The sequence below is a fragment of the Chiloscyllium plagiosum genome, chromosome 43 (assembly GCF_004010195.1).
Source record: "Chiloscyllium plagiosum isolate BGI_BamShark_2017 chromosome 43, ASM401019v2, whole genome shotgun sequence".
In the NCBI taxonomy this organism is placed as follows: domain Eukaryota; kingdom Metazoa; phylum Chordata; class Chondrichthyes; order Orectolobiformes; family Hemiscylliidae; genus Chiloscyllium; species Chiloscyllium plagiosum.
This window is the reverse complement of record NC_057752.1, coordinates 6,284,105-6,306,992: the sequence shown is the minus strand read 5'-3', so window position 1 is coordinate 6,306,992 and position 22,888 is coordinate 6,284,105. Positions and strand designations below refer to the sequence as shown.

The following is a 22,888-nucleotide window of genomic DNA, read 5'->3' as shown; positions in this document are numbered from 1 at the left end:
GGTCCTGACAACCAATTGGAATTGGGGATGCGTAAATCTTAGAATTCGAGGAAGACAGATATCTCAAATGGTTGTGGCTTTAGAGAAGATTACGGAGATAGGGAGGGAAGAGACCATGGAGAGATTTGAAAAGGAGGATGAGAATTTCAAGATCTAGGTTTTCCTATATTAAAACCACTGGCTGCATTTCAACAGTACTCACTTGGGAGTAAAGTGCTTTGAGACATTCAGTAGATGAGAATGGCACCATGGAAATGCAAGTTTTTGTTCTGTCTTCAACCAGAAACCAATGTACATCATTGCGCCAAGGGATGAGAGAGAAACAGGACTTGGTACAAGCAAAGACATGAGCAGTACTGTTTTGGGTGACCTCAAGTTTACAGGGTAGAATGCGGAAGAGTAGCTAAGAGTATGTTGGAATAGTTGAGGTAACAAAGGCATGAATGAGGATTTCAGTGGCAGCTGAGCGGTGAGAGGTACAGAGACAGAGACCAGTGTTTTCTCAGATGTGTAAATAGGTGCTGTTAGTGATGGCGTGGCTACATAATCAGACGTGTGTGAAAATTTTATTGCCAGTGTGGATAAGGGGGTGGAAGAGGGTTTTTATTGGGGGAGTGGCTCCACATCTTGAAAGTCTGTTTCAAAACAAGACCAGCTGTGCCATGTTGTGAAATTTGTGCTGGTGCCAGTTCACTTCCTGAAGATGCCCGTATGAGAATGTATGGTTTCCATGGGGCACTGACAAGCCACACTTCTCATGGCAGCCCTCATCGGGAAAACTTGAAGAGTGGTGGTTCATACGGATTGCAATTTATGCCAGTGAGATTCCCAGTGTAATTCCTCGAAAAAAAGTATTTTTGTTTTGGTCCCCATCCTTTCCATTCTGGCAAGAACAAAACCACGCTTCAGCATCCCTTTCTCTCCTTTGATTGACATCATTGCAGTCAGTATCGATTGAGAGCGGCAACAGAGACCATTCTCCAGTGTTCATTTTTGGATCTGACAGCGCATATCTCAGCTGTAGGAACTTGAGGTCTCCTTATTGAAGATTTTTTCCAGTAGAATGAGATTATTGTTACGGATTGGTCAGAAATGCAGGATTATCGCTCCTAATGGGAGGCCCCATAAAAAAAAACCACACTGCCTTCATTTTGTCACTATGAGATGGGAACTGTTACTGTAGCCTTGACATGAGATCTCTATTATATAAAGTGGATTTTTTTTTTCAGAAATTCCCTTGGATTTGTTGCTGTAGGGCACCTTTGTAAAGCATGGGCGGATTTTTTTTAGTACATAAAGTGCATTAGTCATAACTAGATGATATCCTGCCAAGAATCATGTAATAGGGCTATTGAAATTTAAGCTCAGAAGAAGTCTACGTCTTTCATTAAAATAAAAATCAAGCTCATTAACCCCTTCGTCTACACAAGTTACTGTTGAAAATACAGATGCCTCCCCTAATGATTCAGTGGGCATATGAGCTCCCTAGATTACTGCAAAGCCAGAGAGACCAAGAAGAGTTCATTTCCTCAAACCTGTCATCTCTCTTTTCAATGAAGATTAAATAACAATCTGAAGCAGACAAAAGTTCACAGCCCCAGAAAGAAAGTAGAACAATATGTGTCATGTTTTGGATTGCTCTGGCAAAGAGTTGGGATAGACACAATGGGTTTAATGGCCTCTTTCTGTGCTGTATTTATCAATCTCTTTCATCATGATTGTCACTTGTACTGTGACTTTTTTTTTAAAAAGACCTTTATTCTTTCATGGGATGTAGGCCTTGCTACTAAGGTCAGCATTTGATGCCCAAACCTAATTGCTCATGACTTTGCTTGGCTGTTTCAGAGTCAACCACATTGCTGTGGGTCTGGAGTCATGCGTAGGCAGACCAGATAAGGATGGCAGATTTCCTTTCATGGTCACCATTATAGAGAGACTAGCTTTCAATTCCAGATTTATTAATTTAAGTTCCACCAGCTGCACGGTGAGATTTAAACCAATGTGACCAGCCTGAGCTTCCGGAATACAAGTCTAGTGACATTACCCCTACACTACCATCCTTCCTCCTAATCTTCAGAATTTGGGCCTGAAGGGAAACCATTACAGGCCAACCTTCTTAACCTTTATTTAAAAAGGGAAGGAGACAAAAAAAACAGTAAATATAGACCAATTAGTTTAATGTCTGTTATTGGGAAAATGTTAGAGAGTATGAAAAAGGACGTAATAACAGAGCATTTAAAAGTACATAATATGTTCAAACACAGTCCGCATGGTTTTGTGAAGGGGAAATCATGCCTGACAAATTCATTAAAAGTCTTTGAGGAGGTAACAAGCAGGATAGATAATGGAGAAGCAGTGGATGTAATATATTTGGATTTTTAGAAAGTGTTTTGATAGGGTGCCAAAAATTAGGCTGCAAGAGCACGTGATGTTGGAGGTAGTTTATTAGCATGGTTAAGGGATTGGCTAACTAATAGAAGACAGAGAGTTAGGATAACGGGTGCATTTTCAGAATGGCAACTTGTAACTGGTGGTATACCACGGGATCAGTGCAGAATTATATACTATAATATAAATATATACAAATGACTTGAATGAAGGAAGTGAATGTACTGTAGCTGAGTTTGCAGATGACACAAAAATAGATGGGAAGGCAAGTGTTGCAGATGACACAGTCTGCAGAGGGATATAGATAGGTTAAGCAAGTGGGAAAATCCTCCATAGATAGAATATAATGTCAAAAAAGTGTGAGGTTGTGCACTCTTGGCAGGAAGAAGAGAAGAGCTGAATATTATTTAAAAAAGGAAAGACTGCAGAAAGATGCAGCACAGAGGAATTTGGGAGTCCCCATCTGTAAATCACAAAAAACTAGCATTCAAGTTCAGCGGGTCATGGGCAAAGCAAATGGAATGTTGGCCTTTATTTAATTGGGAATGGAGTATAAAAGTAGGGAGATTTCGCTAAAACTAGACAAGGCAGTAGTCAGACCACAGCCGGAATACTGTGAACAGTTTTGGGCCTCTTATCTAAGGAAAGAAAGATATACTAGCATTAGAGGCAGTCCAGGGAAGGTTCACTAGACTGATGCCATGTATGGAGGAATTGTTTTATGAGGAGAGATTGAGTAGGTTGGCATGTACTCATTGGAATTTAGAAGAATGAGAGGCAACCTTATTGAAACATACAAGATTCTTAGGGGACTTGACAGGATCGCTGTGGAAAAGTTATTTCTCCTTTTGGGAGAGTCTAGACCAGAAGTCATAATCTCAGAATTAGGGGTTACCGATTTAAGATAGAGATGAGGAGGAATTTTTTTCTGAGGATAATGAATCTGTGGAATTCTTTATTACAGGGGGCTGTAGAGGCTGGGTCATTAAGTGCGGTCAAGGCTGAGATTAATTTTTAATCAGTAAGGCAATCAAGGGTTATAGGGAAAAGGCAGGAAAACCGAGTTGAGGATTATCAGATCAGCCATGATTTCTTTGAATGGTGGAGCAGACTGGATGGGCTGAATGGCCTACTTCTGTTGCCAAGTCCTATGTTCTATGACCTCATGCTGAGTATTAGAAACATATATTCTTGGGGCTTGAATGTATCTTTGGGCATCCTGATATTTTGGAGACAGAGGATATCAGGTGACATTAATCGATGTCTGTCAGCTGGGTGGCCATCTTGATTTTTTTCTTTAAATGATGCAGTTTGATATGAATGAGAGAAACACAAATGGATGGCAGTTTGATTGTAATGAGTAAAATGGACCAATTCTAACCCTAACATTACTCTCATATTAAAATCCCAGAGTCATTGAGACACAGGAGATCATTGAGTTCATGGTGACTCCCGGACCATAATCCAGCCAGGTCCATTCCCCTACTCTATCCTATAGCCCTGCAAGCTTATTTCCCCCAAATGCCCATCCATTTCCCTTTTGATTTGATTCAGCTTCCACCACCCTCGTAGGCAGGAAGTTCCAGGTTATTACCACTTGCTGTGTAAAAAGCAAATTCTTCCTTGTATTCCTCCTGCACCTCTTACCTAAATTCTGTGAACTCTTGTCCTTGTACTAGTGAAATGGAAGCAGTTCATTATAAGTGTCAAGTTTTATTAAGCTGAATCAACCCTATTTACTTATGAATGAACATTTGCAATTTTAGCATTAGCCGCAGGTCCAGTAATTACAAAGTCACAGTCATGACTTTGTGACACTCTCCAGTTGATCTGAATACCATTGGCTCTGACTTTGTTTGTTTGTATTTGCTGTCCACTGGTATTTCCAGGTAAAGGCAGTGAATAAAAATTGTTTCTGAGAGCTTTTCACTGCTGTCAAATCAAGTTTATTAGCTTTCTTACAATGCAACAGTGATGAGCAACTTACCTCCTGACTCTACAAAGCCTGTCCACCATCTAAAAGGCATAAATCCACTTGCCTGGATGGGTGCAGCTCCAACATTCAAGAAGCTCAGTACTATCCAGTACAGGTCAAAACAGCTAATTTGATTTACCATCTACTACATTAAACTTTCACTCCCTCCACCAGCAATACCCAGTGGTGGTAGTGTGCACCCATCCACAAGATGCATTGCAGAAGTTCACCAAAGGTTCCTTAGACAGCTCCTTCCAAACCAAAGACCACTTTCATCTAGAAGGACAAGGGCAGCAGATACATAAGAATGCCATCACATGCATGTTCCCCTTCAAGTCACATAATATCCTGATTTGGAAATATATCGCTGTTCCTTCACTGTTGCTGGGTCAAAATCCTGGAATTCCCAACCTGAGGACATTGTGGATCTACCTAAAGCACATGGACTGCAGCAGTTCAAGAAAGTGGCTCAGCAGTAAATGCTAACATAGCCTACATCCCATGAAAGAATAAATAAAAAATTACACACTTGGAGGCAACCTTAGAAATGAGGCCTGAGTGGAATCAAACTGAAGGCATTTTAACCCCATTTGCTGGTTGATAGGAGCTAAAATAATTTTAGTGTGAATTAAAGTTGTTATTCATTGGTCATAATTTTTTATTTTTGCTTGAAGTTGTTTAAGCCAGTTATGATTGAGGGGTTCCTGCAATAATGAGAGGTATTATTGTGAGGCTTTACTCACAGTTCCCAAGGCGTAAATTGATGATACAGTTTCCAAGCACTTCACAGCAAATAAAGTACTTTTGAACTTCAGAATAGTTTTGCAGTGATAGCACCACTGGTGACTTCCCCATGGACAAGGCCAAGTGAGGTTGCTTAGGAATTTTTCCAAAAGGTATGAATCCATCCAGTTAGACATCTTATAACAGCTGAACATTCACTAAAGCCATTTAAAACCAGTTCATCAATGGAGACCAGGCCCCTTTGTACCTTTAAGGGATTATACAACTGTTCTGCAGCAATTCCTCTATTGTTTCCCCTCACGATAATGGAGGCACTGCTAGAAGAGTTAGATAATAGGACAGCACAGGTCACTCAGCCTGTATTGCCTCCACTGCCCAATTCCCGTTAGCAAAGCCAATTTTATTTTTCTGTCATGAGGGAAGAAGGATGAGTGTGTTAATGAGGCCTCTGCATTTTTCAGTAACATCTGGACTCTGGTTCTGACTGCATAAGCCCCACGGGTAAACTGAAGTAATTCCAGCTGACAATATGGTTCTATCTGAAATCCAAAGGAGGACCAGGTGGCTGAGACCCTCAGCACCAGAGGAAGCCTTGAGGGGAAAGGCAAATGGAGGAAGTGAACACTTACCCACAGAGAAATGATCTTTCATTCAGTTTGACTTGGGTGCTTTTGGAAACAAGAGCCAATTCCATTATCAACTTGAGAGGATTTTATTAGGTCAGGAGCAGATTCCTGGCTCTTCTGTTTGTTTGGATGTCTGTTCCAGGGAAGCAGGTGGGATAGCTTTCCCACCTCATGCTAAAACTGTGCAAAGGGTTCAGTCTGAAACAAATGACTGGTATTTTGGAATAGAAACATAGAGTGTAGCAAACATTGAAATTCTTTGACACGGTTGGAGGCCATTTGGCCTAGCGTGTCTGTGCCGGCCAAGAATAGAACTATCCAGTCTGATTCCACTTTGCAGTTCCTGCTCCGTAGCCTTGTAGAATACAGCACTTCAAGCACATTTACAAGTATTTTTTAATCATGATGAAGGTTTCTACCTGTCCCACCCTTTCAAGCAGTGAGTTCCATCCACTCACCAGTCTATGGGTGACAAAATTTATTTCCATTGCCCCCCCAACTCTTCATCCTTTCACCAATTACTGTAAGTCTAGGCCTCCTAGTTATTGATATCTCTCTGTGATAAGGAAAATACATCCTTCTTATCCACCTTATTTAGGTCGTATATTATTTTAGATCTTTTACATAGCCTCCTCTGCTTTTTAATAAAAAAAACTTCATAGTCTTTGTATTATGTGAAATCTCTGCGATGTCACCACAGTAAATGGCAGCACTTGTTCCTGACGTCTGAAAAGTTATTTTCATGAAAGATGTCAATGTTGTGTGATTGAAGGCAGATCTTATTCAAATCAGAGAGGGATGTTTGGAGTAATATTCTAACTAAAAAAGAATGAGGGAAATTGCAAACTCTTCTAAAAACAATGGCTATTTTTCAAAGTGGGGAACATTAAAATGATTGAATTTTCAAACCAAAGGAAGTGATTTATTTCCCCAAAAATATGTGTTGTTCCTAAAATTTCTAAAATGTCATCACAGTACAATTCAATACAGCTCAATTCTATTTAATGCAGTACATGGTATTCTAGGGAGCCTGAATTCACTGACAATTTGCACTGTATCTGCATGATTTTCCTAATGCAGGCAGCTCTGTATGCTTCTATGTCCTGTATGGGAAATGGGGTCAGCCTACAAGTGGGACTATCCACCTTCAGTCCTCTTGGCTGAACAGAAGGCACACTTTCTGCTTTGTGTTTGAAAGAAAACAACCATTACCTTTACAAAAATTGAGGGAAAATTCCATTGATCTCAAGATAAATCAATTTGACTGTGAATACTGGGTTAGAAGGGTCACAGCATTTTAGATGGCTCAAGCTCTGCTCATTCTCTGATGAGTTTTGATTTAGTTGTTTAACAAAATATTGTATTCTGCTATTGAATTATATTAACATTGACTTCTTGAATGACAATTTTCTGAACAAACCTTTTAACTGAATTTTGTGCTGATCTAGAGGAAGGATGCTATTCAGGAGAGCTGGAACACACTTCTTTGGCAACTTCAGACACCTAAGATTTAAGTTCATTCTGGCTAAATACAAAGTAAGGCTCCTTCTACTCTGCCCCACACAATGTGTACCACTCATACTGCAAAAGTGCATTTTCTATGCCAACAATCCCTGAAAAAAAGCTTCCTGAAAGGCAGGATAGCACTGAAGAACCTCAGTAAACTGGCTCATTGGACAGATTGGCATCTACCATTCTCCAAATGCCAGTCCCTGCCACATCACCCATCCTCCAGGTGCCAGACCCTCCCTTCCCCTAAGTGTCACTACTGCCCATCCTCCAGGTGCCAATCCTTCCCATCCCCCAAATGTCACTGCTGCCCATCCTCCAGGTGCCAATCCTTCCCATCCCCCAAGTGTTACTGCTGCCCATCCTTCAGGTGCCAATCACTCCCATCCTTAGTTTGCGAAACCGATCTTGGTGTAACTGTTGGAGTGGTGAGCTAAGGAACTTGGCACCAAAGCCTCTACTCATTAACTGGAGAGAAATTGGAGCCAGCAGCTGTCTGGTGGGAAAACAAAAGTTGCACAAATAACCTCCTAAATACAAGTCCTGTCGTATTTTTAATATTGTGTGAAGTTTTTTTGATTTGCAAAGTGGTTATACAATCTGTCTGAAGCACTTGAGAAACTCAAGGTTTTCTGAGAGACTGCTGGCTCGTGTTCCCACAAGCTGCTGTGGGTGAGGCAAGTTCCTTGAAAATCCATGCTAAAGGCAATGGATTACCTCACCAAATGGTCATTGTTTCTATGTTAGCCTGGGTGCTGAGTGTTTGAAGGCTGCTGGAGCACGTTGACAGGTGGGGGTATTTGCAGTTTAGCCTGATCTTGCCCATTCACAACCTTGACACTTGTGCATTTTTGTAGCTGTTCTCTTTTTCTTCCCTAACTCTCCCTAGCTCGGGGTGTGAACCTAACTTTAACCTGCTCTGCCACTATCCCAACTGCAAGTAACTTGACAGAACCGGAGATCAAACCAGGCATCTTACTGTTCTCAAGGTAAAGTTACCATAGTCCTACCAGACATAGGGCTGCTGTCTCATTAGAGAGAGACGACTGGTAGTGGTTTAACCTGAGGGTCATCATGCCTCAGGTGAGGGGAGAGGTTGAGAAGGAGAGGTCTTTGGTCAGTTCAGTTGGCTGGATGGCTGTTTTGCGATGCAAGAGTGGTGCCAACAACCTGGGTTCAATTCCTGCATTAGCTGAGGTCCCACCTTCTCAATGTTGCCTCTTGCCTGAGGTGCGGTGAACTGCAGGTTAAATCACCACCAGTCGTCTCTCTCTCCCTAATGAGACCGCAGTCTGTGGTCCTCTGGGACTATGGCGTCTTTACCTTTACTGTTCTAAATTAAGTCATTATGACACAGAAGGAGGCTACCGGCACACCCCCAAGTCCATGCCAGCTCTCGTAGAACCATCCACTCAGTCCCATTTTGCCACTCTATCCCAGAAGCCTGAACATTTATTTTATTCAGCGATCCATTCAATTTCATTTTGAAATCATTGATCATTTTTGCTTCCATCATCCTTGTAGGATATAGCCCTGGTCCACTGTATTTTCTTTTAGTGAACACAAATGCCGAGAGCTAACCAACAGCCTCCACATTTGCCAAGTTTAAGGTGATTAGTCGGTAGTGGGCAGCAGGCATGGTTTATAGTGCACAGTGCCCATTTAACAAAGAAACCATTGTGACAACAGCATAACACTCCTAAGTTTTTAGACCCCCCCCCCCCTTCTGGAGTTTTAAACAACATCCAAATTTCAGTAAGAAACTCTCACTCTATGATCCAAAAATATTCATTTTGGAATTGATAAAAGTAAGGGGCACATACTGGCAAGATGCCCATCATTTTCCAACCTGAGTGCAGCAGGCAAGGTTCTCACCACCAGTGTGTGTACTTGCTAAATGTAAGCTTGGAGATCTCCAAGTAGTTTCATAAAATGTTCAAGTGTTTATACAAACAGACTGTGCGCAGTCCCTTTCCTGTTGTACATCTGCTTTGTGTCCAGTTGGTCATGACCCGCAAACCATTTCCGATTCAGGAGGTGCTGCACAAACCAAGTGAACTCCTACTCCCACAAGGCAGCATCCTATTACACAGTTTGTAACATTGATCCATTGAAAAAAAACATCCTTCTGCTTTTTTAAGCTTTCTGGGAAAAGAAAAATCTAATAGCATTGAAAGAATCATTCAATGATCAAGGGTTAAAGTTTCTAAGTAGAGAGGTTTATGAGAACAGGCTTTAACCCAAAGTAGAAAGCCAGTTTGAGCACATTTTATGTGAAAATAGCCTCAATCAGTACTTTGATTTTATAATGTTGGATGTGTATGATTCAATCAGTGGCACTCTTACCTCCGAGTCAGAAGGTTGTGGGTTCAAATGCCACTCTAGGACTTGACTGCAACAATTGAGGCTGACATTCCCCGTGTAGTACTGAGGGAGTTGTGTAGTGTTGGAGGTGTCAGATATGATTGTAAATTCAGGGTACCTGCCCTCTTGGGTAGATATAAAAAAGTCCCTTGATACTGCTTTGAAGAAGAGCAGGGACATTCTCCCTCGCATCTTAGCCCATATCCATTCCTCAAACACCACGAGAAAGCAAATTTGCTGGTCGTTATCATCTTGATGTTTGTGGGATCTTGCAAATTGGCAAGCACACTTTTTATGTTACAACAGTTACTGCATTTTCCAGAGGTTTTTTTGTTGGCTGTGGAGAGCTTTGGAACATCCTGTGGTCATGAAAGATGCTGTAGAAAATCCAAGTCTCTTTTTACTGTTGCCTGGCTGGTTATATTAAAGGTTTCTTCCTTTCATTCAATACATGGAATATTTTGAATATATGGCCTGGCTGTACTGGTGAAAAGACTGTAAATGTGGCTTCAGTAATTTTTAAAATCATATTATTTGGCAGTAAATTTTTGGTTTTGAAGTTAATGAACCAAAATCAATATTAATGGATTGGACTAATTCGGTTCCATTATCAATAATTTACTGTCCTGTTTCTCATCATGAATTTCTGCAGTTTGCCTTGAGTGTATCCAGGGTTAGACTGCTGGCAGGCTCTAGGCATAAATTACATTAAGAGCGTCTGAAGCCATGAGTGGGAGTTGTATGCACTTGGTATCATCCGAATGTGCAGTTTCCATTTCTGCTTGTTAGCTGCTGTCCTTTTCAATTCTTAGATCTTGATCCACATTCCTGATTAGAAAATAAGGAGAAAATTAATGTTCTAGTCTTGAAGTATGGGAAGGATTAAGGCATGCCTGCTTCAGAATGTTCTTCTAAATCTAATGCTGGTCCAATGTGGATGGTACAAGGACACAAAGTGTTGCACGTCTGTGAAAGTGACAGAGAAACTTGGTTGTTCACACAGTAGGATGGTGAAACAATAGCAGTCTTTCAGCACAGTAAAAAAACTCCAGGTTTATGGTTCGTAAAAGGGGGAAATAAGAGCTTGCATATTGTATGCCACTTTATCCTTTACTTCCTATGTGTTATTGCACGTTCTGCATCCTTGCCTTTTTATCAGAAAGGAAATGGGATAGTCACATGGTTAGCATAGAGATTGCAGATTATCATAAACACATTTATGAAATTCTCTCCAGTTTTGCACTTCCTGAGTGCTTGAACATGTCCATTTAAAATGTTCAGAGAGAAATAAAAAGAGAGACTCTTTCAGTACTGCTAGGCAGCACGGTGGCTCAGTGGTTAGCACTGCTGCCTCACGTTCCCAGGTTCGATTCCAGCCTCGGGTGACTGTCTGTGTGAAGTTTGCACATTCTCCCTGCGTCTGCGTGGGTTTCCTCCCACAATCCAAAGATGTGCAGGTCAGGTAAATTGGTCATGCTAAATTGCCCATAGTGTTAGGTGCATTAGTCAGATTGAAATGGATCTGGGTGGGTTACTCTTTGGAGGGTCGGTGTGGAATTGTTGGGCTGAAGGGCCTGTTCCCACACTGTAGGGAATCTAATCTAATCCAGGCCCAGATGACTCTTCCTTTACTATATTTTCTGCTCAAAGATTTAAAATATAATCAGTTTAATTCCTAATGTTCATTAAGAAAGATCTGTTGGTTCATGTAAAAGAGAAGATATCCTCACCAATTCTTCTCCAGATCGCTATCTGAAGGCAGGTCTGACCCACGGTGCTGCTGCACCAAGAATCATAGAATCCCTACAGTGTGGAAGCAGGCGATTCAGCCCATCTACCCTCTGAAGAGCATTCCACCTAGACACCCCCCCCCCCCCGACCCCAAGTCCTTTTCCTGTAACCCTGCATTTCCCATGACTAATCCACCTAACGTACACATCCCTGAACCTTATGGACAATTTAGCATAGTCAATCCTCCTAACCTGAACATCTCTGGACAATGGGAGGAAACCAGAGCAAACTCATATAGACATGGGGAGAATGTGCAACTCCACACAGTCACTGGAGGCTGAAACTGAACCCAGGTCCCTGGCGCTGTGACGCAGCAGTGCTAACCACTGAGCCACCATGCTAAGGAAGTAGGTTCTGAATCCAATACAGCGAAATGGCGATCAAATCCCATGCTGTTGGCATAAATCTGATCAACATTAATCCAGCCAATTGAGCTAATGGGTTCTGAAGGAGTCCATGTTGCTGTGGCAATAGTAGTCTTAAGCTATGTGGGCGGCACGGTGGCACAGTGGTTAGCACTGCTGCCTCGCAGCGCCAGAGACCCGGGTTCAATTCCCGACTCAGGCAACTGACTGTGTGGAGTTTGCACGTTCTCCCCGTGTCTGCGTGGGTTTCCTCCGGGTGCTCCGGTTTCCTCCCACAGTCCAAAGATGTGCAGGTCAGGTGAATTGGCCATGCTAAATTGCCCGCAGTGTTAGGTATAGGGGTAAATGTAGGGGTATGGGTGGGTTGCGCTTCGGCGGGTCAGTGTGGACTTGTTGGGCCAAAGGGCCTGTTTCCATACTGTAATGTAATCTAAAATCTAATAATCTAATCTACTATGGATAGTGATGATAAAGGCTCCATATTCTTTCCATCACATGGTTGTCTAGGAATCTCACCCACTCTCACCATTTGCCATTAGCATGTTAGAAGGATTTGCAGGTTGATACTCAAACTGTTTGGCCACACTCTGAACACACCTTCTTTGGCTTTCAAGTTTTGGAGTAGGATTTGAACCCAGAGTTGTGGGCTCAGAAGCAGGAATGTCACAAGATCTCCTCCAACTATCAATTAACAAATAAAAGAAGAATGTTTTGCACTTCTATCACCTCTTTTGCGACTTCAAGAGGATCTAAACTACGTACATCCTATGAAATTCTTTTGAATAGTTGGCACTAATGTTGGAAAAGCAGCAGCCAATTTGCACACAGCAAGTTCCCACAAAAGCAATCTGATCATAACCAGATAAGTTTTTTGAAATGATATTGATTGAGGGATAAATATTAATCTGGAAACAAAGGAGAAGGATAGCTCCTGTTTTTCAAAGTAGCACCAAGGCACTTTTCATATCCACCTGAGAGGGCAGACAGGGCATTAATGTCTCATCCAAAGATGGCCCCATTTTGCAGGCAAGAACCCATAAAGAGGAATTAGATGAATGAACAGTTAATTCTCTCTGAACAGTTCTGAAGGGTCACTGGACCCAAAACATTAACTCTGCTTTCTCTGCACTGGTGCTGCCAGACCTACTGAGTTTTTCCAGCAATTTCTTTCTGTGGAAGTATGTTGAACTGCATGGGACAGCCTTGCAAAATTTGGTTTAAAATGGAGATACCAAAAGTGACTTTAAAATGACACGAGTATCATTAGTTGCAAAGAATTTCGAAAGAATCGTCATGTTTTTCCGAGTTACAATAGAAAGGGGGGTGGGGGGTGGAATCTCTTCATGGAGAGAAGAGATGCTTGAGTGATTCACTTTCAGGGTTAGCAGCTGAGGCAGATACTGTAAACATTCAAGATTAGAGGGTGAACGTGAAGAAAATGAAGCGGAGGTTAAATAATAACATGAGCCGGAGGGGCCGAATGACCTGTTTTTCTGTTTGAATCCCTACGTTTTTTTTGGCACGGTTGGCTGAGAAAAGAATGCTCCCTGAGGCACCGCATAACAACCTTTGAATATAATACCGTGGGATCTTTAACATCCACTTTAACTACTGCAAGAGGCAGTGGACAACTTCGATAAATATGTCATCCAAAGGCCAAGTCTTTTTCTGTGGTAAAACAAAACATTGTCACTCAGCTCAGCAGTCGCTTCGTTTTAGATCGGCAGCTCTGTCGTGTTGTCCAGTTAAACACGTCCCCGAGAGAACACCCTACATCTGAAGGAAGGGTATCCATCACCATAGAGACACCCTTTTAACTATGTAATCAACTCCGCTGTGGTCGTAAACCGATTTTTTTTTTGTTTTGGCAAGGAGGAGAGAGTCTTTTAAAAACTTGTTCAATAAGTCTGACCTTGAAAAATAAATGCCTTCCGCGTTAGAATTCGGGCCCTGACGTGAGCTCCTGGACACGTCTCGATCAGCTAGATAACTTTTCTTCCACATAGGTCTGAAATTTTCCCACCCTTTTATTTCCCGCGTGAGCCTCCCTGAGGAGATCCGGTGGGGACAGTGTACATTGTGACACAGTTTTGGGGGGAAGGGAGCAGAATTGTGTGACAGGCTGCATGTGTTTTACATCTCCGCCATCTTGCGGACATCGAACATGAGGAATTTGGCTCTCGTGAGATGGTCGTTGACAGAAGTGTCAAGAATCGTTAATGTGTTTAAACAAATCCTGGTGTTTCAGCTGTCGATTATATTCAAGTCGCCCAATCAAAATAAGTTCCGATCCTCGAAGACCTTTGTGAGGGTAAAATTAGCCATATTGGAATGGGCCTGGTACCTGGAGTGTTGTGGAAGCCTCAATGCATTGAAGTTGTGGCTACGTCTCCATAGCTAATCTAGAGCCATCCATAAATATAACTAATACTTCCTCCATCCCCCTGAAAAAACCTCAAATCTGTGTTGGTTCTTGTTTGGTTATAGAGAATCACGGGAAACTCGCAGTTAATGGAAATGTAATCTCAGGACAGCTGCAAAATGTTGTCCACTATCTCACAAAGTCAGTGTTTATCCCAGTGTTACCCTGCCCTTATTGGGTTCTCTTGGGCCTCAGCCTTGAACCTGTGAAACCACAATCACCACATACTTTCAGCTTGAGCTTCATCTTGGAGTGTCTACAAGAAAAGTGACAAAAATGTATCATCATTAAATAAAAGACAGTTATGTTGCAAAACATGATGTTCTAAACAATAATAATGACGAACTTGCCAGCACTTTCACAGAAGTAGCTCAAAGTCATGCTCTGCCAAGTTAACAAGAAGGGAGAAGGGGAAAATGAAAGATGAGCCAAAGATGAAAGAACAGCAGGAGTAGGCCATTTGGCCTTCAAGCTTACTCCGCCATTCAATGAGATCATGAATGACCTCGACTCTGCCTTCTCACGCTGTCCTCATATCCCTTAATTCTCTGTGTCCAAACATCTATTATTCTCAGTAATATACTGTACAACTGAGCATCCACTACCCTCTGGAGTAGAGAATCCCAAAGGTTTATAGCCCTTTGAGTGAAAAAAATCCCTTTCGGTTCCAAATGGCTGGCCTCTCATTCTAACACGGTGACCCTGTTGTTTTAGACTTTCCAGACTTTCCAACCTCAATCCTGTCAATCCCCCGAACGTTTCAATGCGATCACATCTTATTCTTCTAAACCTCTAGCAGTGTGGGCTAACAGAGCATTCTTTCATGTGAATGCTGGTATGTGAAGTTGGGTGTGGATTAATTACAGGATGCACTTCTGATTTTAGGATGGGGCAGATGTTTCACACTCCATCTAGCAAAGTGGCACAGAGGTTGGTTGTGCTGGTTCCTCAGAACCTGATACAGGCCTGGTCTGACAGATATATCCTGCAGAACCTGGGTCAGTAGTGGTGCTACTGAGCCAATCCTGTACATGAGCATTGAAGCCTGAAACCCAGTGTACTTTAATGCTGCCTTCAGATTATTTGAATATTTGGTGTTGATGTTCTGGTGAGAGCTTCCTTAAACATGTCATTTTGAAACAAACAAGTAGGCTTTCAATTAAATGAGAATGAAACTAAAACTCAGAATGGTGCATGCCCATTTTCTAGCAGCAGTGAGTGAGCTGTGTTCTGAGATGCTGTTTAGACAAGTGTTGTACGCTTACCTTCAACCTCCTATCAGTAAAGCTCATTGATGGTAATGGTTGTTGCTGAGGTGAATCTCACACGTGTCTCTTTTCTGTCTTGCAGCCTGGTAAGGTTGATGTTCCAAGTACTCACAGCTTTAAGGAGAAAGTATTTAAGAAGAAAAAGAACTGTGCAGTATGCAAGCAACCAATCACGTCACAGGGAATCTTATGTCGTGGTAAGTAAAGTCCAGTAGAAGGAGAATTCTTATTCGATGTGGAAGGTTTAAACTGGTTTTCTAAGGAATGGGTGGAGAATGGCAGACATTATCTTTTAGATCAGATGTTTGCCTTCTCAGGTGAACATAAAAACTTCCATGGCAGTATTTTGAAGGAGGACAGTTTTCTCTGGTGTCCTGGCCAATATTTATCCCTCAATCAATCTGACTAAACTATTACTTCATTGCTGTTTGCAGCACTTAGTCTCATGCATTACAACAGTGACTTCAGTTCAAAATATTTTATCATTGGCTTTAAAGTGTTCTGAGACACCCAGAAAGTTTGAAAGAAGCGATATAAATACACGTGCTGTGTGTATCTGTCTCTGTCCCGCTATCTCTCTTTCTCTCTTGCTTTCCCACCTCCAGATGTCTCTGGATTATGACCTCTTCTGTAATTATCTTTCTGCCCACTCTCACCAAACCATGCAGCAACAATGATGGTTGGGATCTTCTTTCATAGAGCCATAGAGTCATCCAGCATGCAAACATACCCTTCAGCTGAACTAGTTCCATTTCCTGCAATTGGCCCATATCCCTTGAAAACTTTCCTATCCTTGTACCTGTCCAAGTGTTATAATTTCACCTGTCTCTACCACTTCCTCTGGAAGCTCATTCCATGTATGCACCACCCTCAGGGTGAAAAAGTTGCCCCTCAGGTCCTTTTTAATTCTTTTCCCCTCACCTTAAATTGATGCTCTCTAGTTTTGGAGTCCCCTACCCGAGGGAAAGACCTTGGCTATTCACCTTATCTATGCCCCTGATGATTTCTTTAAACCTTGATAAGCTCCTACCATCCAAGTAAAAAGGTCCCAGCCTATCTAACCTCTCCTTATAAATCAAACCCTCCAGTCTCGGGAACATCCTTGTAAATCTTTTCCAGTTTAATAACATCCTTCCTGGAGCACAGATGCAGAGGAGGCTGGAATTGCCGTGCAAGGAGGTAACAGAGATAGGGAGAGGTATGTGGATGCAAAGGTTTTGCATTGGTGCTGTAGTGCATTTTGCAACTATCAAAGTCCCTCTCAATTCCAGGAACTGTTGTATTTGGCCAGAGTTTGCAGTTGTACATCACACAGGCACTCATTATTTGACCATGCTTTTTTGAATTTGTGAAGTCAAACACAGAGGGGTCATGGACCTTTCCTTTATGCTGTTGCTCTATATGCCATTCAAACAAGATAATCGTAGAATGATACAGCACAGAAGGAAGGCATTTGGCACATCTTGTCTATGCTGGATCTTTGACAGAGCTTTCCAGTTAGTCGTCTTTGAATTGGAGTAAGCATTTATGGCGTAATGCTGTTATTTGGGAAGCTTGACGCGTTTGATCGAAGACTGGGCCCAGTGTATGGAAAGAATGTGTTACTTTTTCTGAGCAAATGACATTGGGGCAACAAGTAATTCTCCTGACAGTTTGTGGACCCACAGCTTTTTCAGTTACTAGGAACCTAACTTTCCCTGAAGCACCAGATCCTAAAGCCTTTCAAGAGCTGATGGATTTAGTTAAGGAATATTACAACCCCAAGTCGCCTCTAATTCTGAAATGCTATTGGTTTTACTCAGCAATTTGAGAACAAGAAGAATCCATATCGGGTTTTTTGACTAGGTGAAGACAACTCCCTTAATGGGATGTTGAGAGACCATTTGGTCTGTGGGATTAAGGATGTAACCATGCAAAAGCACCTACTAGCCGAAGCCCAACTGCACTTCAAACATGTATTCAACAACCTTTATCATTGGACAATGTGGCAAGTGGAGCATATGATTTGCAGGGTATTCCAGTGGAAGTGGACACCCTCGCCAGTCTGACTGAGCTTAGGGAACACCATTTGGAGTGAAGGTAATTGCATAGCCTCTCTCAGGACCTATCTTGAACAAAAGGGACTCTAGGTCAGCCCTCAGCAAAATGCCAAAACAATGCCAAGCCTCAGCCAACGTGTTAAAATTTTCTTCAGGATCCAGGCCAATAAACCATTGTAGTTGCTGCCATTATGTGGACTCGAGATAGCAAAAGAGTCCCACTAGGCCTGAATTGAGTAAGAGAACTCGTGGGCCAGAATACAGGAAAGTGTACACCCTGGAAGGTCCACCTACATCTGGTTTGGAAATAGTTAAATTACTTCGCAACATCCAAATCAGAACCAATCAAAATAAATGTCTGGTTAAATAGTCACCCAGTTCTAATGGAGGTCGATACCAATGCAGCCCTTTCAGTAGTTGCAGAACCAGTCTTGAACAAAATTCGCTCTGGATCCGATCATTAAGTTGGTGCAAGCCCTCAGCTAGACTGAGAACCTACACCGGGCAACCTTTACTGATTAAGGGTAGAACCTCGGTCATGTTCTATTCTCTTATGAGAAGCAGCTGGTTCAGTTACCACAGATTGTAGTAAAAGAAGGCTCAGGCCCAAGTTTGAAGGAGTGAAATTGGTTGAGAAAGATTCACCTAGATTAACTCAACATTTTTCAATTAGAAAATGGTTGCCTAAGTGAAATCCTAATTAAATACCCAGAGATTTTTCAGGAAGGTCGAGGGAGTATCAAAGGAGTCAAGGCCACCTGGCATGTTGACCAGGAAGTAATTCCATGGTTCTGCAAGATCCGTGCAGTACCATTTGCTTTACGGGCAGAAATCAGGAGGCTGGAAAGAGAAGGAATCATCAAACCAGTCCAGTTAGTGGAATGGGCAGCACTGGTCGTACTGATTGTGAAGCTCAACAGGTCGGTTCACCTTTGTAGGGATTTTAAACAAACGGTAAACCGCTTTTTACAACTAGATAAATACCCAATCCCTTGCATATAGAGGATTTATACACCAAGTTGGCCAGGGAGCTGTCCTTCATGAAGCTGGTCATGAGTCATGCATACTTGCAATTCCAGTTAGACGAGGATTCCCAGACGTATGCTACAATTAATTCCCACCAGGGTTTGTATCAATATACAAGACTGCCATTTGGGGTAGTAACAGTCTGTGCCACTTTTCAGTGGACGATGGAGAACATTTTACAAGGTCTACTACCACACCCCGCCCCTCCGCCGATCGCCAATTATCTAGATGGCATGCTAACAACTGGGAAACCAACAAGGAGCACTTAGAGAACTTGGACATAGTCTTAGATGTTTCTCCAAGGGGAGTGTATACCTTAGAAGGGGAAGATTTGTGTTCCAGCCACCCTAAGTAACCTACTTGGGCTACAGAGTTTACAAACCCTTCGGAAGATAAAGTAAAGGTGATCAAAAGTGTCCCGGTTCGCACGTCTGTACTGGAGCTTAGACCTTTCCTTGGGCTGTTGAATTGTTATGGAAAGTTCATAGGTAACCTGACCTCCATTCTGACACCTTTGATTCAACTCCTAAAAACAGATCAGCCTTGGAAATGGTTGCATTGCCAAGCCACAGCTTTCAGGAAAGTGAAGAAACAGCCTACAGCTTCACCAGATACCAAACTGCCCTGGTTCCTTTTTGATTATAGGACACCCCTCATGCAACTACAGGGATAGTACTGGCAGAGTTGCTAATGGGGAGAAGGCTCTGCACCAGATTAAATCTGATTTTCCTGGACCTGGTAGAGAGGGTGAAATGCTATCAGGAACGCCAGTTCTGGACACAAGACTCCTCTAACCGAGAGAGCATTTACTTCAAGGGACAAAATTTGATATCGGAACCATGGGAATGGCCCTGCATGGGTAAGATGTCACTGGATCTGACCTCACGTTGACCATGCCTATGAAGTTCAGGTAGGTGCGACAGTCTTGAACAAGCACATGGACCATATGAAAATTCCAAACCCGCAAATGCAGCTGGAGCAAAATGTGCCTGGTTCCTCAGAACAGCCTGAAAGGCTGTTGGAACCCATGGATTCTCCATTTCTGTCAAGCATTGAAGAGACTTCAGAATCTGAGATGGACAAGGTGTGTGTCACTGCCTCGACACCCTTGCCACCTGAAGAAGAGAAGGAATTTCTTCCGAGATGCTCTGGGCACAAGAGGCATGTACTGTGTGTTACACCCTGTCCATATCCGAGGCAGAGTCAGAGGAATCTGACCCAGTGATACAACGCCCCAGGAGGAGCTACAAAAAAGAAACGGCCTAGGTCCTAGGACTCAGAAGGGGAGGGATGTAGTGATTGTAATGAGGTCAACCAGGTGGATATCATAGAATATAAGTTCCCTGATTGGGAGTGTTCTTTCACTGTGTCTCACACCTACACACACACATAACATGGGTGCTGGAGAAAAATAAGCACTACTGCATTTAAGCGGTAATGTGTGGGGTATATAAAAAAACAGGAGTGTCTGGGGTAGAAAAAAAAGAACAGGAGTGAAAAATAAAAAAAGCAAGAATGTCTGGGTGTGGAGTGCTTTATTTCCCCCTCCAACTCTATTTTGATTTAATCCCTGCCCTCCCCTTCACTGTTTGATCACGCAGCATTGCCCTTTGAGAAGGGCATGGCTTGTCACTGGCCACTTGGGTGTTTCCTTTCTTCCTGATGGTGGAATATAAATAAAGATTTGCACACTTGTCATTTTTCACTGTTTCCGACACCTGCATGCACACAACATGGGTGCTGGAGAAAAATAAGCACTACCGCTGTCAGGTGGTAGTGTAGGGGGAGGAATAAAAAAAGAACAGAAGTGTTAGACATCCTGTCACTCTGAGACTTGGTTCTGAGGGAGCTGGATCAGTGACTGAAGGACTCTCCAAAAAAAAAATGAAAAGAGAAAAGAAAGAGTGTCTGGGTATGGAGTGCTTTATTTCCCCCTCCAACTCTATTTTGATTTAATCCCTGCCTTCCCCTTCACTTATTTTGATCATGCAGCATTGCCCTTTGATGAGAACGGCACTACTTGTCACTGGCCACTCGGGTGTTTCCTTTCTTCCTGGTGGTGGGAGGTGAATAAAGATTTTTACACTTTGTGTCTCTCACTGTGCCTCACACCTGCACACACACAACATGGGTGCTGGGGAAAAATAAGCACTACCGCAGTTAGGTGGTAGTGTGAGGAGTAAAATTTAAAAAAAAGGAAAAAAGCGGTAGATTTAAAAAAAGAAATATAAAGAAGAGTGTCTTGGAGTGGAGTGCTCTATTTCCCCCTTCAACTCTATTTTGATTTGAATCTCTATCCTTCCCCCTTCACTTAGTTTTTCACATAAGCATTGCCCCTACCAGGCTTTGGTTTCATGGTTTACTGGTTTCATGGGTGTTTTTCCTGGTGGTGGAAATGTTGAATAAAATAATTTTGCACATGGTGTTTTTACTGAGTCCCTGTACTTACACACACGCATAACACAGGAATAAAATAAACATAAACCGGAGTGTGAGAGGTTCTGTTCACTCTGAGAGCTGACTCATTTTTTCACCCTTAAAACCACTTAAAGATTATTGTGTCCTGTTAATGGGATGATAAAAGGACCCCATACTTTATCTTAAAAACTGCAATTTCAAGAGAAGGCACTCAGATGCTAAAATAAGAAATAGGGGTGTGGTGGAGAGACACAGTAGCATAATAAACAAATACAAATCAATAGAGAAGCACAAGTCATTCCCCAGAAAGCTTCAATCTGAGAACTGGATGACTTTCGTATCAGAGACTACGCAGTTTCTCCACCCCATAATGTCTCAGTGCAGTTTAATGTCACATCTAGCTTGAATAATAGACCAGCAGGAGCCTGGGTCTTTGGGAGAGTCAGGTCTAGCAGGGGCCTGTATCACTGGAGGAGACAGACCCAGTAGAAACTTAAAGTGACACTAATGTTTTGAATGTGAATTTCCCCCACAATGTCACTTTGCTGAAATGATCTTGGTGTCTATGCTGTCCTATTGACTTTATCTGTTTTCATTCTTGGACACTATTTTTACCTTCTTGACGAGCTGCTGAAAAATGTAAATAACTCTGGAATCCTGTCAAACTAATTCATTTGGCACTTGTCGTTAAACAGGCCAGTTTAAAATTATTAGGATGTGAATTGGAAAGTCCCTGACTGTCATTGCAGAGAAATATTCTGCATTACAGTAAATGCTTCTGAGCACTCCATCCCCATCTTTTGCCAGCCACTGAATCATGTTTCTCAGATCAATGAAGGAGTGAGATGCAGTGTGTCTGGTCATTTTGTCTAAGTGAAAACTGCCTGTGTACCTCCAGCTCAGCCCACTGTTAATGGGCCTGATTTTACCTACTCAAAGTCTATTCACTTTCACATTTCCCCCATTGCCCACTCACCTGATCGTGTTTAAATCCTCAACAAAGGGAAGGCTGGTAGGTATAGGGAATGCTGGATGACGAAAGAAATTGAGGGTTTGGTTAAGTAAAAGAAGGAAGCATGTGTCAGGTATAGACAGGATAGATCGAGTGAATCCTTAGAAAAGTAGAAAAGTAGGAGTATACTTAAGAGGGAAATCAGGAGGGCAAAACGGGGACATGAGATAGCTTTGGTAAATAGAATTAAGGAGAATCCAAAGGGTTTTTACAAATGTATTAAGGACAAAAGGGTAACTAGGGAGAGAATAGGGCCCCTCAAAGATCAGCAAGGTGGCTTTTGTGTGGAGCCACAGAAAATGGGGGAGATACTAAATGAATATTTTGCATCAGTATTTACTGTGGAAAAGGATATGGAAGATATAGACTGTAGGGAAATAGATGGTGACATCTTGCAAAATGTCCAGATTACAGGGGAGAAAGTGCGGAATGTCATGAAACGGTTAAAGATGGATAAATCCCCAAGACCTAATCAGTGTGTACCCGAGAACTCTGTGGGAAGCTAGAGAAGTGATTGCTGGGCCTCTTGCTGAGATATTTGTTATCATCGATAGTCACAGGTGAGGTGCCGGAAGACTGGAAGTTGGCAAACGTGGTGCCACTGTTTAAGAAGGGCGGTAAAGACAAGCCAGGGAACTATAGATCGGTGAGCCTTACCTCGGTGGTGGGCAAGTTGTTGGAGGGAATCCTGAGGGACAGGATGTACATGTATTTGGAAAGGCAAGGACTGATTCGAGACAGTCAACATGGCTTTGTGCGTGGGAAATCATGTCCCACAAACTTGATTGAGTTTTTTGAAGAAGTAACAAAGAAGATTGATGAGGGCAGAGCAGTAGATGTGATCTCTATGGACTTCAGTAAGGTGTTCGACAAGGTTCCCCATGGGAGACTGATTAGCAAGGTTAGATCTCTTGGAATACAGGGAGAACTAGCCATTTGGA

At 42.4% G+C, this 22,888-nt stretch overlaps 1 protein-coding gene across 4 annotated transcripts in view; it reads left to right on the top strand.

Annotated features, from left to right (window-relative positions):
- LOC122543325 (tensin-2-like) overlaps nt 1-22,888 on the top strand; it is a 272,952-nt gene that overhangs the window by 79,451 nt on the left and 170,613 nt on the right. For all 4 annotated transcript variants that reach the window (XM_043681854.1, XM_043681853.1, XM_043681852.1 and 1 more), the window contains exon 2: nt 15,535-15,649. In XM_043681854.1, coding sequence (XP_043537789.1) covers nt 15,535-15,649 — 115 coding nt within the window. The remainder of the gene's footprint in view (nt 1-15,534; nt 15,650-22,888) is intronic.